Source organism: Rhodamnia argentea, chromosome 6 (genome assembly GCF_020921035.1).
Source record: "Rhodamnia argentea isolate NSW1041297 chromosome 6, ASM2092103v1, whole genome shotgun sequence".
Classification (NCBI taxonomy): domain Eukaryota; kingdom Viridiplantae; phylum Streptophyta; class Magnoliopsida; order Myrtales; family Myrtaceae; genus Rhodamnia; species Rhodamnia argentea.
In genome coordinates this window covers 30,265,090-30,281,900 of record NC_063155.1, presented here as the reverse complement: position 1 = coordinate 30,281,900, position 16,811 = coordinate 30,265,090, and the positions used below count along the sequence as shown (strand labels likewise).

General features: G+C 40.0%; 1 protein-coding gene across 1 annotated transcript; it reads left to right on the top strand.

Annotated features, from left to right (window-relative positions):
• Nucleotides 1–922: 922 nt before the first annotated feature.
• LOC115752230 (LOB domain-containing protein 1) lies at nucleotides 923–2,950 on the top strand. The gene is made up of 2 exons (XM_030690329.2): nucleotides 923–1,302; nucleotides 2,169–2,950. The coding sequence occupies exons 1-2, from the start codon at nucleotides 1,009–1,011 to the stop codon at nucleotides 2,532–2,534; spliced, it is 660 nt and encodes a 219-aa protein (XP_030546189.1). The 5' UTR covers nucleotides 923–1,008; the 3' UTR covers nucleotides 2,535–2,950.
• Nucleotides 2,951–16,811: the final 13,861 nt, after the last annotated feature.

Here is a 16,811-nt window from a genome sequence, read left to right as displayed (position 1 = left end):
GTTAATATGCTTGATTAGACCCAACGCCTCGGTCCTTTTCTCTTCTTTGTTTTCTTGAGACGTGCGACGAGGGCAAATCGAATTGAAGAAGAGAGGAAAATAGGAGAGGCAGAGAAAGAGGTCTGCACTGGGAATTGGCAGAATGTCATTCTCCATGACTTTTGGCCCGCTTTTTTTTTTTTTTTGCCTATTTTCGGAAAAGTACATTAATTTTCTAGAAAACCCTTGGCTTGGTTTTCCAACCTAGTGATTCTCATAATCTACACTAGTGTCTATACTCTTCAAGCAGACTTTAGGGGACAAACATAAAATAAAATAAGAATTTTTTATGTGGCCCTCACATTCATCGTGATCAATTGAATAGTTACGAGCGCATAACAACACTTATGAAGTAGAATTTCCGCTTCATAAGTGTTTTTGGAATAGAAATCCATTTGATTACGCAGTTTCGTTTTTCTACTGGTGGATTTTTTTTTTTTTTTGCTCCGGGAGTAGTTTCGGAGCCATTTTAAGAAATAATTTTTTTTTTACTTCTCTCTAGAAGTAAAAAAATTAACTTATGAGCATAAGTTGATTTCTAGAGCGAACCTGTCGCCATGCGCATGGTATGATTTCAAAAATTGTTAAATTTTTAAAATAATAATATTTTATAAGCGTATTTAAATTTATTCCACGGAAGTAAACACATTAGAAGGACTTTCAAGTTAAAAAGAAGGCGGGGTTTGCGTGACCTGAAAACTAAAAAGACAGTAAAATAAAGAAATTGATCTTTTCTATTGCGCAACATGACGTCAGCTCCTTCTCTATATATGCCCACGCTCTCTCATCTACTCAAGAACTAAACCAACCCCACTTGGGATCTCTCTCTCTCTCTCTTTTCTCTCTAAGGTTACTACGTTGTTGTGTCTGTTTGTGTTTGGAATCTCTCTCTCTCTCTCTCTCTCTCTCTCTCTCTCTCGCTCTAAGGTTACTACGTTGTTGTGTCTGTTTGTGTTTGGAACCAACTTGATGGCTGTGCAAGATATGGAGGTTTCGGACGCAAGCGTCACGAACGGAAACACCAACACAAGCTCCACGACCACCTCTTCTCCGCAGTCTCTCTCGCCCACTTCATCATCTTCTCCTCCGCCGCCTCCTCCGACGCCGGTCATAATAAGCCCTTGCGCGGCCTGCAAGATCCTGAGAAGAAGGTGCGCCGTCGAGAAGTGCGTGCTGGCGCCCTATTTCCCTCCCACCGAGCCCGCCAAGTTCACCATCGCTCATCGCGTCTTCGGGGCGAGCAACATCATCAAGCTCTTGCAGGTACGGTACCATTATTCGCTCTTCTTTTTTCGTGGTTCGAGTTTGCGTATGCTGAACGAAAGAATGGGATCCGACGTCGGAGATCGCATGATCATCACCTTCGCCTGGATAAACTCAAATCATTTTTTCCACGATAAGCTCTTGTCGATCTCTGTGTGCGGAATAACCTTGATGTAAAAAACGAAAGGCGATTTCGATGTGTGGACTTAGCTTCCGTGACGCAAATGGGAGAGCAAAGAACGTGACAAGTCGATGAACGTGCCGGTGGGGACTTGAATCACTCGCTTGGGCCCCCTTCCAAAAGATTGTGTTCTTTTTCCCTAGTGTCCAACGTGTGAAAGGCATTCGAGCTATTAGGGAGAAATTTCTGCATTGCCCCTTTGGTTATCGTATTGGTTGGTCAACCTCCCGACAAAGCCATGGTGATGCGCTATGTTATACTGTTCCTCTTACGGAGGAAACGTCCAAGAAAGTGGGCAACTGCTGGTGGCTGCAATACACGACGTAAGATGGTAGCTAGGAATAGGATGTGTGATTCAGGGACATCCGTACAACCGTTCGATCTGGTTGGGGGGCCTCCCAATTCAACCGCGTTTTAATAGACTTCGGGAAGATGTACCGAGTCATACAACAATTTCATCTATGCATGTGAAACAAAGGAGTTGAAAAGGCCATGCAATGGAAATTTTGTGAATTTGCCGGGGTAATTTCGGTATATATTGACCGTGTCAAAAATCAAAGATAATGCTGTATGAATTTTTAACATACTTTATCGCAAGTATAAGAATTGCCAATGGTATTACGTCTTGAAACTCTTTTTCTATGGATTACTCATGTTGATACTGATCAATCTTGATTTTTATCAGGACCTTCCAGAATCGCAGCGAGCCGACGCGGTGAGTAGCATGGTGTACGAGGCCGGGGCGAGGATTAGAGACCCCGTCTACGGCTGTGCAGGCGCGATCTGCCAGCTCCAGAAGCAAGTGAGCGAGCTCCAGGCTCAACTGGCCAAGGCCCAAGCCGAGATCCTCACCATGCAGCACCAGCAAACCAATCTAGTGGCCCTACTGTGCATGGAGATGGCTCAGTCGGCCTCTCAGCCGCCCGCGCAACAATTCGTCGACAATCTAATCGTCGCCAGTCCAGCCATCTACCCAACCAGCAACAACACAAGCCCATTCCTGGACGAGACCAACGCCATGGGGTCCATGTGGGAGCCCCTTTGGACATGATCGGATCGAACCTTTTGGGGGTTTTTCAACGGTTACAATGATATGGCCAGTCCTTTTTAGCTCCTAGAAATCTTTGAGGATGTTTCCTATCGAAATTCTCCTAACTCATGTGGCTAAAATATAGCTCAAGAAGAGAAGGAGAGACGAATAAAGCTAATTCGGAGTTATTTCCTAGTTAGGTACAGGGGTTTACTAAGTGTACTAGAGAAATTAGCCTATATTTAAAGGTATGAACAGAAGAATTTGAGAGGGAGAGGAGGAGGAAGTTAGTTAGGATCAAATTGATCGCTTTGTTAAAAAGCTTGACAAAGTAGATAGGGTCCTGTTCCTCCTGACAGAGATGTGTCGATGTAATGTTGGAGAGGGGGAAATTCTAATTATTGAATCTCGAGCCACTTTCTGGTGACCTACCACTATGATGATTTCTTAAAGTTAAATTTGATGCATTATTATCATGACAAATTCTCTTGTCTAATCAGCTTTTGACCATATCATTGCTGGCCAGAAGAGTCAACATATTGTGCAATCTAGATCAATCTCTCTCTCTCTCTCTCTCTCTCTCTCCCTCTTTTCGGCTGTAATTCCAAATTCTCTCGCGATTAAAACTTGAATATAGGCAAAGTACATAGGCGGATTAAGAGAAGGCGCACAAGGACATCAAATACACGAACAAACTTATATGTTGGGGAAAATTACCCCAAAATTCTAAATTTATTGCAATTATGTCAATTCAGTCATAAACTTTTTTTTCAATTAAGTCCTAAACCTTTGACATTCATGCCAATTTAATCCATTTGACTGGCCAACACTAACTTGGTTCCACCGGTGCCGACATAGACATTTTTTTAATAGTGTTTTAATAATTTTCAAATGTATTAATTATTTTTTCTGTTCTTTTTTTGTGAGGGCCGGCAAGAGGCCACCGTCCACTAGGCAAGGGCCGCGAGACCTCACTAGGGGCGGCAAGGGTTGTGGTCGTCGCCCAGCTGCAAGCGAGGGCTTGCGACCCTCACCCAAAGGCCGGCAAGTCCTTGCCATCCGCAGCCCTTGTCGGCCCTAACAAAAAAATAATAATAATATAAAAATAATAAAAATAATTAGAACATTCAACAAATATTAAAATATCATTAAACATAGTCTAAGTTAGCGCCAGCCAACCAAATGGATTTAATTAGCACAAATGCAAAAGATTTAGAACTTAATAGATAAAAAAAATTTAGGGCTAAATTGACACAATTGCCATAGGTTTAAGATTTTTTTGGTAATTTTTTCTTGTACATCACTTGGTCTTCTAAATACTGTTAATATTTCTCTCAGCAGTCATACTTACTTAGAAATAAACATGACATATCTTCTACGTTACATAAAATATCACTAAATTAATTAAAATTAAGCATAATTGCTCGCGAATCTTGCCCTTAGATAACGAATGATGCGATTCTCCCAAACGCGTAATGTATGTCGAGAATATAGATGTTACTAAAAAAATAATGAACTGGATATTTTTAGTTGGTGTTCCTGAGGACGGAAGTCTTGGTTTCTAGGGGAAAACATAACTGCCATCTTAAATTATTGTTGTCGTCGTCCGCTACGGACTGTCGTTTGGGTACTCGATTTTCCCAACGCGACGCGTTTTTCACTGTCGTTGTCGTGGGAAAGTTGGGACCTTCGTGGTTGAATTGCGGTCGCAAAAAAGAAGGAAGTCTAGCGACATTCCGCATGGGAGAAACTGGCTCCTTTCCTCGATGGCGATGCAGAGGACAGCGTTCTCCGTCGGGGCAATCGTCAAATGAAGAACCCCACCGCACATGATGATGGCCGCTCGCACATGTCGCGAGCGGTGATGAAGTGCCCCTCTTAAAGCGACGCAACCGAAATGATGGATGACGCTTCCAATCGGCTGTTCTCTCAAACGCGTTTCGGAAGAGCGAGTAAATCACGTGGAGAGGCTCCTTTCTTTTTTTCTTTCTGGGACAGTGCACGGAGGGTCTCTGTTATGAGGTTAGAAAATCTAACGAAAAGTTTATGCCGATGGATGGAAAGAGACCAGTATGTAAAGTGCACATAATGTCTTCCCAGTGATGGGTGAGCATGATTTCAAGATAGAATCGGAGGTCCGGTTTCGGGTTTCAGAAATTAAGGAACCGGTTCGGACGAATACGTTCCAAACCTAGAACTAGATTTTATGTTTTGTTTTTGTTCCCTGTCTTCGCGCAATCCTGCCGTGTTCCTACTGTTGAAGTTTGTTTGTTAAAACAAAAGCTGCCTTTTCAGTCCCACATAGGATAGAAAGAAGGGTCTAAGTCTCTTTATTAGTTAGAAGGCCACAATAGTTTTTCAGAATAAAGAAATGGGCAAGTGGGCTAGACCCCACTATACCCGCGTGTGATTGTGCGATTATTAGACGCGTCCGAAATCAATTTTTTTTTATATTTATATTCTATATTATTAATCATGACTGTTCGGACATGAACAGATGCGTCCGAATGGCGGTTGTCATTTACGAACGGTTGTGTTCGAATGATTGTTATCACTCACGAATAGTCATGTCCGAATGGTAATGTTTCGGACATGAATTGGTGTGATGTTACGGACATAAATAAGTGCGATGTTTCGGACTTGAATAGATGCGTTCGTACATGGGCAGTCTGGACACCAAGAGGTGTGTTCCATTAGTATTATATAAAGGACAATTCTGTTCAATTTCTGGGAACAACTTTTATTCTTTCATTTTCCTTCAAAAGAGAGACAGCCAATCTTCATTGTTTCGTAGAGAGTTTTTGGAGATTTACTGGAATTGCTATCCAAGAATCTCATCGCGACTTTGTTGTATCCTGAAGGGAATTTGCTAGAAACCTATAGCAACTTTGTGGGGCAAATTGATCCTAAAAGAGAGTGATTACACGCCTCAAAGTCCGACCACATTGTTACTACATTCCATTACTTTTTCCAACACCTACCATGTTCCATGTTGTGCAATGATGAGTATGTAGTTTGGAACCACTTGTTCGAGCTTCTATTTTCGACGATAATCACGACTGAGATTTTTAATTTATTAATGTTTCGCGTTCTTTTTGTGTTTAAATATGAGTTGTAGCCAGTAGATTGAAGTAACAAGTAGTGATCATTAAAAGTGATAATTCACTCGAATTGTTTAATTAATAATAGATTTAATATCCGGGTAGATGTTGGATCAATCTTGGAACGTTCGATATGATAGGTTTCAGGTTTTTGATAATGCAATATAAGTTTCGGGTTTCAAAAATTAGGGAACCGATTTCAAAGGGTTGGTTATAGATTTCAGGTAGAGTCTAGACCGATTCTAGAACCGCTCACCCCAACTTTTTAAACGATTCTTTTAATCAAAAAACTCATAGACGTTATTGAAACATGTACACTTCACGTGAGGTGTTTGATTGTCCTATGGGGGAGAGGTGACAAGTCAACGGCAAATTGTCCACTGTCGGTAACTAGTTTTTTTCCCTTAAATGCGAACAACCTCTCATAATCTCGTACCCAACATGCCATTATATGTCCGTGCTTGGCAGGGAACACATTGATTCTCTTTGACCCGTTTTTGTTCATCCTCCTCTGTCGAACCGCTTTTTTAAATCGCCCCCGAAAAGTCAACCGTTATCATCCACTACTCCCATCCCACCATGAGCACTCAGTACACAACCACTTTCATATGTTCACTTTAACCTTGACTTTCGTTTCTCTTGGTGAATCTCAGCAGCCTTGGACGGAAACTTGTTGATGCCATGTTCACGTGATTCTCAAAATGTCCATTTGGAGACGAGAGTTGCATATCGTATTCTTGTATCGAAAATATAAGGTAAATAGATCATTCAAGAACATAGGCACAAATCTAACATTCGTTATCAATTGGTGGCACGTCTAGACGAGTTTGTGCGATGTTCTCAACCATATTTAACATTAGCACATCTTGATGGGCAAAATTGTCCAGCAAGTCTTAAACATGTCACACTTTTGCCAATTCAGTCGTAAATCATTTAATTGTGTCAATTGAATCCTAAACATTTTCACATTTTGTCAATTGAGTTCATCCGAGCAATTTTGGTCTGAAATCATTAACGTGGATGTTAGATGTACTATGTAGCACGTCCGACGCTAATGTGGGAAATTTTTAATAATTTTTTGATATTTTTCAAATAAATTTTTTAATAATTGTTTTACTTTTCTATTTTCTTTTCTTCCTTTTGTTCTCTTTTCCTTTTTTTTTTTTTTCTACTGTGGCTGTCGAGCACTCGCCGACCACTGGGCAAGGGCCCGATGACCCTTGCCAGCTACAACAAAGAAATAACAAAGAACGAAAAGAGAAGAAAAGAAAAAAGAAAATAGATAAATAAATCCAAAAAAAAAAATCGGTGCCGGTCGTGCCACATAGAACGATTGACGTTCACATCGGTGATTTCCAATCAAAATTGATCGGATGGACTCAATTGAAAAAACGTGAAAATGTTTAAGACTTAATTGTCGGACTTAAAATGTTTAGGACTGAATTGACGGAAACACAATAGGTTTATGGCTTTTTGGACAATTTTCCCTATCTTAATGCATGATCAGTCACTCTGTAAATTACGTGCATGCAAGAATTAACTACACTAACATATCTAACTTTATGTCTTGGATATGAGAATTGGGTATATTGAAGTATCTATATACGCCGACGTCGACATTATTTAAATTGTGTTGCTTAATGAGCAGGTCTTCCTTTGGTTTTCTGTAGAGACCAGTGCAACATCATATCGGGCTTTGGACAAGATAATGGATTGGTTTGCTGGTGAACCACCAGCAACTAAATTATTGCTTTGCTTCAGATAAGGTTAGGTTTTATTAGTTGCGGGTATGCCCCATGCATGCGGTTTCTCCAATTCTACTCTTGTGGATCCTATGCTAAGACTAAAGTAATGTGCCCCATCTCTGTTATAATGTTAAAAGGGATTAATTTGACTTAGCCGCCTTTAATTTATTATGGATGGAATGATTATCCGCTATAGTCCATTAGGTCATGTGACTGTCGCACGGGTGTGTGACCGTTCATGTGCAATATACATCGGCCGCATTCTTGCAAAACTTATTCTTTTTCCATAAGAAAGCAACTTCGAATATGACATTCATTCGTGGTCGAGGCAATGAAATCGCAGACATTGTTGTGATCTAGATATGTGCACTAGGCATGCTTCGAGTTAGCCCTAGAAAAGGCGGTGAATTCGTTATAGTCTTACGTAAATGTGAAAACATCCTATTTATATTAGACTCTCAAGAGATCTTGTGATCTCTGTGATGATGAGATGAACGTACTTAAATGGATAATGTGAAAACTTGTCTGGGCAACGAAGTTTGTCCATCTATCTCGAGTATTACGAGGATGAAATTAAAATTCACGCTTCTTTTCGGGGATTTCCTAAGATCATACCCGTCGATCCGGGCAGTCTCAAGCCATGAATTTTTCACTGATTTCCAATCTGTGTGCCTATGGCTGCCGCAAAAGCAGTCAAACAAGGGCATGTGCAATGCCTCCTGATTGCGAAATTAATGCGGAGAATATACTTTGAAGAAGAGGATGTTGTCTATATATATCCTCTTTCAAGGAAAAATTATCACAAAAAAAAGTGCTAAATTTATTGTATTTGTGTCAATTCAGCCACAAACCTTTTAATGGTACCACTTGAGTCCTAAATATTTTCACGTTTTGTTAATTGAGTCTATCTGCTAATTTTGATTGGAAAATGCTGACGTGAACGCTGACTGTCTTACAAGGTACAGTCGTGCTGACATGGACATTATATTTGAATATTTTTTTGAATTTCTTTACATTTTTTTTTTTCTGTTTTCCTTTCTCTTCTTTTCTTTACTTTTTCTTTGACCTAGTGATAGTGAGGGTCACCTGGAAAGGGCAGGCCTTGCTAGTGGCCAGTGAGGGCAGCCCTTGCTTATGGCCATCAAGGGTGGCAGCACCTGTGGCCGACAAGGGAGACCCTCGTCTAGGCCTCACTTGATCATGGCCAGCAAGGGCGACCTCATCAGACCACTCCAGCCAACGGTAATAATGAAAGGAAAAATTAAAAAAAAAATTAAAAATTTGTCCAAGTCAACGCAAGTACGTCACATAGGATGAACGGCGCCGACTAGACCATCACGTCGGTGATTTTCGATCAAAATTAATCGGATAGACTCAATTAACAAAACATGGCAAGATTTATTACTCAATTAACATAATTGAAAAGTGTAGGATTGAATTGACATAAGTGCAATAAGTTTATGACTTTTTTTTTATGATTTTCCCTCCTTTAATTGCTGGAGTTTCCTTTAATTGAAACCGTAAATTATTGGTTTGGCTTTATTTTAGAGATATCAACATTTGCTTAAGGAGAAGTCGTCGTCCAACGTTATCCACGTAGCCACTGTAGCAACCAAGACCTAGAATCGTCAAATACGAGAGAATATGTAACAAACTTTGTCCCTTTGACTTCAACATTGGTGCTGAATTTTCCAAGGATCAGTTGGTGATTAGACCACAGGGGGCACTCGGTAGTCTCCGGGGTCCATGGCAACATTTTGCCCTAGTGGAGAATTATCACACCTCCAGCAGACATCTCCAGCATAACTGCTATAGTAAACTATCAAACGTCGCAGCGAGGTACAGTAGAGACGAAGATACAATTAAAAAATAAAAGAATTTAGTTCGGGATGAGGTTCAAATCCGACCAGGTCTCTCAATGGATCAGAACGGAAAGAAGAGCCCTTGATTTGATTATTCTGACGTGCCACCGATCAATCACGGAAGCGGAAGTCACAGATAGCAAGTCAATGTAGACCACGTGCATGTAGTGGGTAGAGGACCACTAGTTCGCACTCTCCGGTATTTATGACATCTCCAGATTAACTCGCTTGAAATTATCTATTTTAACCTATTTCATATCGAGTCTCGCGATTTTGTCAATTCACGTAAAGGCAAACACTCTCTCAGGATGTCACCCATCCTGATAATGCTCTAATATAAACACGCTTAACTTTAGAATTCAAATGCAAAGCTTACCGTTACGTCAAAAGGGAGTAAATTTCAGTTTTCACATACATTTTCCAGAATCGTTTTCCCCTGATTCAGTGTGCAATTGATTCATTGTTGTCCCTTTCGTCATTCTATAAACCTGTCCGGAGTCGCTTCTTGTCTTGGTCCTTATGCCCCGATGATCACGCCCCATCCTCATCGAATCGGGCCGTTACAAGATTAGTACGAGGCTTTACGCCTTTAAGATAGCGCGGGCAAATCACACACGAGAAAATGGTATCGGCGTATGAAACGAATTCTAGATTCTAAAAATGGAGACACCCGTTGTAATGGGAACTGAAACACTGCTTTTGGAAAATACAGGCTGTGCAGAAAGGAAATCTACTCAGCTTTCTGTGTCGATGCCATGGCCTGGCTTCACGAGTTAAAAAGGTAAGGTAGGTTCGCATTGTCCCACACGCTCAGCTGAGCACAATCACCTGATCTTTTTCTCATTTCCTGGCGAATGTGTTAACTGGTAAAGCAACTGAAACAAGAAGAAAGCAACCCGTTTTTGACTTGTTAGGTTTTGGGTGAGTTTCCGTTGTCTCATAAGACGCGGCATCGGCTTTCATACTGCGAAAAATCTCGAGTTGCATGGATGCGAGTCAAATTTGTCTTGTCCTAAGCATTCTAATTCAAACTTCCCATCATATAATTATGGTATTCAAGTGATCAATTCAAAGTTATGGCATAAAATAAACGTTTTTAGAAGTTATTGCACTCAAATGGTCCAAAGAAAAAATGATAGCATTCAAATGAGCGTCGTACGAAAGTTATGACACTTATGGTGCACTTGTCCCAAAAAGATAAAGTGCATCGCGAGTTATGTTACAAGAATATTTAACATCCTTAGGTCGAACTTTTAACCTTAATGTTATCGAATAAAAGACTAGGATAAGAATAGCGTGTAAAAAATGAGTAAACTGATGGTTCTAAATAAATTAAATTATTAGAGAAGGGCTCAAATTTAATCTCAACGTGATTAAATTCGAAAAATATTTTTATCTTGGCACTCAGAACTCGAGCTCAAAACATATCAAATCAGATCCAGCGCATTCCAAAGTTGATCACACTTCGATTTGCATATTGTGAAAGTCTTCAGCATCAGTAAGTGATCACACTATAAAGTATGAGCGAGTATGAAACGGCAAGTCGTTGTTTTGGACTCTTAAGATGATCGACTTTTCGTCTTTCCCCACAGACTTCGATGTTCCCTAGGTAAGTTTATTTAATACTTCAGCTTAACTGCCAAGGAATCCTGCTTTAAAGCGGTAAAATTAGCATTGCTATATTTGTAAGGAATGTCTAGCCATTTTCTTTCGTCACATCGGCTGCTGACCACGACATATGTGCACTGATTTAGTTACTCATAAAAGAAAACAGTTTGCGACATAGCGGTTACTTAACAAGGAATCCCAACACGAAGACAGCCTTCTTTGACAAGAAGAGTGCCGTGGAGGTGTGCGTTTGAGGGTGATGGATGTGGTATAAGGTGAAGCAATTAATGTATCCAAGTTGTTTCATAATTAGTGACTATGTTTTTCAGTGAAAATGGATTCAACTAGTTATGTTGATAAGTTTAGTCTAAGGCTTACTATTGTCGATCTCCCCTGGACTTTGTAAAACAAAAATTCATAAATGATAACGAAATTTGATAAACTTAAAAAAAAAAAAAAGAACAATGGTAAATGATAGTTTTTAACACCTACCAACGTCTTCAGAAATATACTGGAATGAAAGAGAAAAAATGATTCGCCATTTTTAAAACGAAATGGTGGCGTTGATCCTTAATCGAAAGGAGAAAAATTTCTACTTATTTGGTGAAAAAGTATGATACAACCAATGCTTGTTTTTCAAATGACCGTGTCATCATAATAGTTTTTGGATAACTGTGAGAATAACAGTATATTACGAGTCATAAATTCTTAAAAGAACATTAATTTTTAATTAATTGTTTTTTTTGGTGGCCAAAAATATACTATTAGCATAGTAATCAACAAGGACTTTTACATAATCAATTCCCTTGTGCAAAATTCTCCTATCGGTTGCGGCGTCCTCGCTATCATGATTGAAGGATCGTTTTTGTCAACGAATATCTCAGGGCATTTTCAAAGTGAAAATGCATTGAAAGCCAAAAAAGATTTAAAGATGGCTATCAATGTGGAAAGAGAGGACCACTCTATTATTAAAATAAAGGCAAAACCACTATGCATCCCTATCATTCTTATCTTTAGGAATCAACCCTTGTTCTGAATACTTGGATAAACACAAATTATTAATGGGGTCATGCTCATGCACTCCAAAATCATTCCTATGCAAGACAATAACCCAAACACGATATCGCTTTATGTCATTTGTCATTGGCCTAACGTCCCGACCTCCGACCTTCGCTCTCGACCTCAATTTGGAGGGTCACAGGCCTTGGCGACGTTGGATCGAAGGTTGTTTAAGGTCAATTATGAGAATGTGACTTTCGGTTGCGATTGAGAGGCTATGTGCAAGGAGATGTAAACCACAACACATTGATGGTGGCCATGGCCAACGGGAAAATCGTCCAAAAAATTTGAAACCTATTGTACAACGTCCAATTCAATCTTGAACCTTTTATTTGTGCCAGGTTTATTAATGATTTGTCAATTTAGTTCTTCCGGCTAATTTTTGCTGAAAATTAATAACATGGATGTCGGTCGTCCTACGTGACACAACCAGGACGACCAGCCCCGACGAAGATAATTTTTACAATTTTTATTGATTTGTAATTTGTCAATTTATTTTTCATGAAAAACAAAATAAATTGAAATTTTTTGAAAAAATAAAAATTTAAGAATTTAAACAATTTTTTTAAATAAATACTTTGTATTTTAGCATCACAACAGGCTTTTATAATTAATGATAGTCAAGATAATCTCTAAGAGTTAAAATCATCTTACGCTTCTATCAAAATGTATCGTACTCTACTTTAATTATATTTTTGTATAACAATCTGTGCACTAATTTCGTTTACAAGAAATTCCATACATAACAGTAACACCACCAATCCACAACCACGAGGATGATAAGGACGTAACCAAGAAGGCTGCCACGGCAAAGCCAAAAAATTCTGTTATTTTTCCATCTTTTCATCGCAATCTCTTGAGAAAACTATCAAAAAGTTCCTAAACCTTTTGTATTTGTATTAATTCATATCTAAATTTTTTAATTATATCAATTGAATCCTAAATTTTTTACGATTATCAATATAGTGCCAACATGGATACCAGCCGTCTTATGTGATACAACCAACGCCGACGTGAATAATTTATTTTTTTTTAAATTGAATTTATTATTACTTTTCTTTCTTTCTCTTCCTAATTGTGGGCCGACGAGGTCTAGGCAAGAATCACAACGCTCTCATCAACCAACAAGCGAGCGTGTCGGTCCTAGCCTAGATTTGGGAGAGGGCCCATCGCCCTTGCCCATGGCTGGTGATAGGGCCAAATTTGTAAAGAAAAAACGAATACAAAATAACAAAAGATTAAAAAAAATTATGAAAATGGTTCATGTCATCGCCAATCTTGCCACGTAGGATGGCAAGCGTTTATGCCAGTGATTTCCATATAAAATTGACCGGATGGTCTATATTGACAAATTGTCAAAAGATTTAGGACTTGATCGGTACAATCGTAAGGTTTAGAAGTGACTTGGGTGGAACCATTTATGAGTCTAAGACCCGACTCGCCCCTTTGAAAGATCTACCTAATTGGCATAAATGTAATATTTGGTACTTCTCCCCGATCTCAATGTGGAGAAGAAAATTTTGACGTAGCACCACTATTAATCTACTTCTTAGCTCTCTCATTCTACTGGGAGGGCTAGGTCTACATCACTCTCCACAACATTCACATCCAAAGCAAGAGTAACAAACAAAAAAAGGAAATTATCGATTTTTCGCTCGATGAATCCACGCAAATCGTCGTACCTACGTATACTGTTTGTGAATGACCGATATCTCCTCTAAAAACACCTCAAATTGGATGCGCTGTAATTTAACAATAGAACGTAAGGCATGTCAATTTAAACATTTATTCACTCAATTCATCGATCAATGATTAATTTAATAAGAAAAAGGTTGGGGGGGTTAAAGAAAGGAACCAACTTTGATAGGCATCCATAGTTTGTACTTCTTTTGGGCCAAACCATGTCGCATCTGTACCTTATGTCTACACTTTTATATGCTACGGTCCGCGCATCTAGACAGCACCCCACGTTTTTGGCTGAGTCAGCTTTGGGGAAGAGATGAACTTTGGTGGTTAGAAATTCCATCATTCTCTCCATTTTCTCGACGGTCCATCTTACCTCTTTTTTTTTTTTCTAAACTTAGGGAAATCACATTTCTCTTCTGACGAAAACACACGACTTCTGTGTCCGACAAGATACGAAAGTTCGGCGGCGATTTCTGGTCGAGGATCGAGCCGACTCCTTCCGCCATCGCGATCCTCAATTTTCTTCATTTAGATTCAGCCGGCCAATGCCAAATCGAAGTTGTTAAATGAGACAAACATTTCCACCGGTCGCTACCTAACAGCGTAAGAATAGTCAGGGGGCGGTCAACAAGTCTAAGCAGAAAACTGGCTCGGGCTAGAACCGTTAGAAAGAAAAGACACTCGGACACGAAATTGAGCTTGACCCCAGTTCGATTGCCCTTGACCAACATTGGAAAAGCAATTTTTTCTTCGCGAAGTGAAAGGTGGAAAACATATCGAGGCATAATTTTCTTCGGAGGAGTTCGAAAGCACGGAAGGCACGCTCCTCACGAAGGACAGGAGTTTTTGCGCAACTCGTCGCGCTTTTCTTCGATGCCGCCGAGATTTTTCTCGACTTGTCGGCGAAATCGATCTCGGTGTGAGCGCGGTACATGTGAGTGCCGAGCCGATTTCTGTCCATCGACTCACTTGGAAAAGTCGGGGGGCGAAAAAACGTGCCGATCATGCGGCGGATTCCGTGTTCGAATGAAACGAATGTCTAGTAACTATCTAATCGAGACTGGAGGGAGGAAGTCGGCTTTGTCGTTGTCGACTTTGAGGTGGGGGCTGCACATGGGTATAGGCTTGAATTTTGCCTAATAAATCCAAGGCAAAGTTGTTCCGCTGGGAATTTGTAGGGGAAGATCAGGATTTTTGCATGTGCGTGACTAATGTCCCGTTTTCGTCACGACCGCCACCAATCGACACATCGTCTTGAATTTGATGTCCCTATGTTAATCAGATGAAAATTATGTTTTCCGACATTTTTTCCCGCGAAGGAAAATCCGAAATGATAACTTTAGAGTCTAATACGCCCGAATTTGACAAATTAAGTACGTAAACAGGGACCACTTGTTCGAAGCCATGAACCTCTTCAGTCGGCGGCCGGTGAGCCATGGACGTTTTATTCTAGTCAATTAAGGAATGTGCTTTCTAGCCCGGTTGATCTGAATGTTGTGCGCAGCAGAACCCGTTCAATGGTCATCGTTAAGGCCCAAAATAATAGAAAAAAAATAAAGAAGAGAAAATCGAGTGCTGATGATAATGGACCCGAATTAATTTCACTAAAATCTCACATGGAGCAAATTCGTTTTATTGGTCCACTCGTAATCCGGCTTGCACGTGAGAGGGGGTGTTGAAGTTGTTGTCTCACATCGCTTGACAATGGGTTCTATACGTTTTTTTATATTCATGTTATCTCCCTCCATTTATCAGCTTAAGCTTTAGAGTTGGGCGCCGCTACCGTTGTCACCCATCGCAGGAGGGATTGGCGAAGGTCACCGCCCTTGGGAGAGGGTGGCTGGCCCTCACCAGCCTCAATTGAGGTGCTCGGAGCCTTTTTATTTTTCGCTTAATGATTTGCTTGTTCTTCATATACTTATTTGTTTTTATTATTCTTGCTATTTTTATTTTTGTTCTTTTGCAAGAATGGACACTCGAATTATTTCCTTACCAAAAAAAAAAAAAAAACGCTCGAATTATTGACTAAAATTCACGTGTCAACAGTTTCCAATAGGCAAGAGCTATCAAATCAATGATAGAAGGTTCCGAAAACGTCTCTACGAGTATTGTCGCTTGGCACCGACGACGGACCGATTCGAGTTTCGTGGATCGCAAAGCAGAGACAAGCAGAGGACATCGGCGAGACCTTGAAACCGAGGCCGGCGACGAAGAGCTACGCCATACGACTTTCAGAAACGACCGAGAAAATCGGAAAGCCTCCAAAAAGAATTTCAATCGAGAGCAGATCTTGTGGATGTCGATCAGAGAAAAGTAAGTGAGAGAGAGAGAGAGAGAGAGGGCCAAGCCTCTTTTCAATTTGGATGGGCCTTGAGTCCATTAAAATGGGCTGAGAAAATAAACCTGGAATGGGCTTTTTTGGGCCGAAAATACTGGGTGTGACGAGATGGATCGGTCCGGTGAAGGGCTTTGTTCATTTAACGGGCTTTGTTTTCTGTTCGTTTCAATTTTATTTTATTTTCCAATTTCACAAGAAAGACCGCTTGAGCTGTCGACAAATGATTTTTAGTCGACAGTGGATGGCATTTTTGTAATTTTAATTTGAAGAGGGGAAAGGCCCCTCGATTTCAGTGTGTGGGCTTCATGGGTTGGACTCTCTGCCTTAATGGGCCAAGTTAGGTGGGCCGGGACAACTTCGGCCAAACCGGGTTGACCCGAGTCCTCGTGACTGCTCAACCTTTTTTTTTTTTTAGAAATTATTCTTGAATGTCTAAATTGCATTGCAAGTGATAGTATTAGGCTTAATTTGAAAAAATGCGCAAGGTGACTTTACCGGAAGAAGTCAACCATCGATCCAAGCTTATTCCCGAGTGTTGACCGTCTCTTCAAAATGTCCTCATTCAAAATTGATGAAACCGGACCCGAGATTTTTTATTGCTATTGTCCCTAAATCATATGTCTAGAAGAAGTCGAATCCAAAAAACGATTAAAAATTATTGATTTTTTATTTTATTTTTCGATCGAATGTCAAAATCTCCGGTTAGATCGAAAAAGTCAATATCTGATCATTTTATGGAAATTTAAAATTTCAACTCTTAATTCTATATGTCTATAATGAATTGACACTTATTTGCAATTTTTACATGTTCTTTTTATAAAATTTGACTTAGAGTTGACTTCTTAGGCTCGATAAGAAAGTCAATCTAACAATCAACTCTTCATTTCTCCTATGCAAGC

Excerpts from the sequence above, each read along its gene's own strand:
- LOC115752230 (XM_030690329.2), top strand. The coding sequence starts at position 1,009 with ATGGCTGTGCAAGATATGGAGGTTTCGGACGCAAGCGTCACGAACGGA. Across the intron at positions 1,303-2,168 it reads ACATCATCAAGCTCTTGCAG|GACCTTCCAGAATCGCAGCG; the intron begins GTACGGTACCAT and ends GATTTTTATCAG.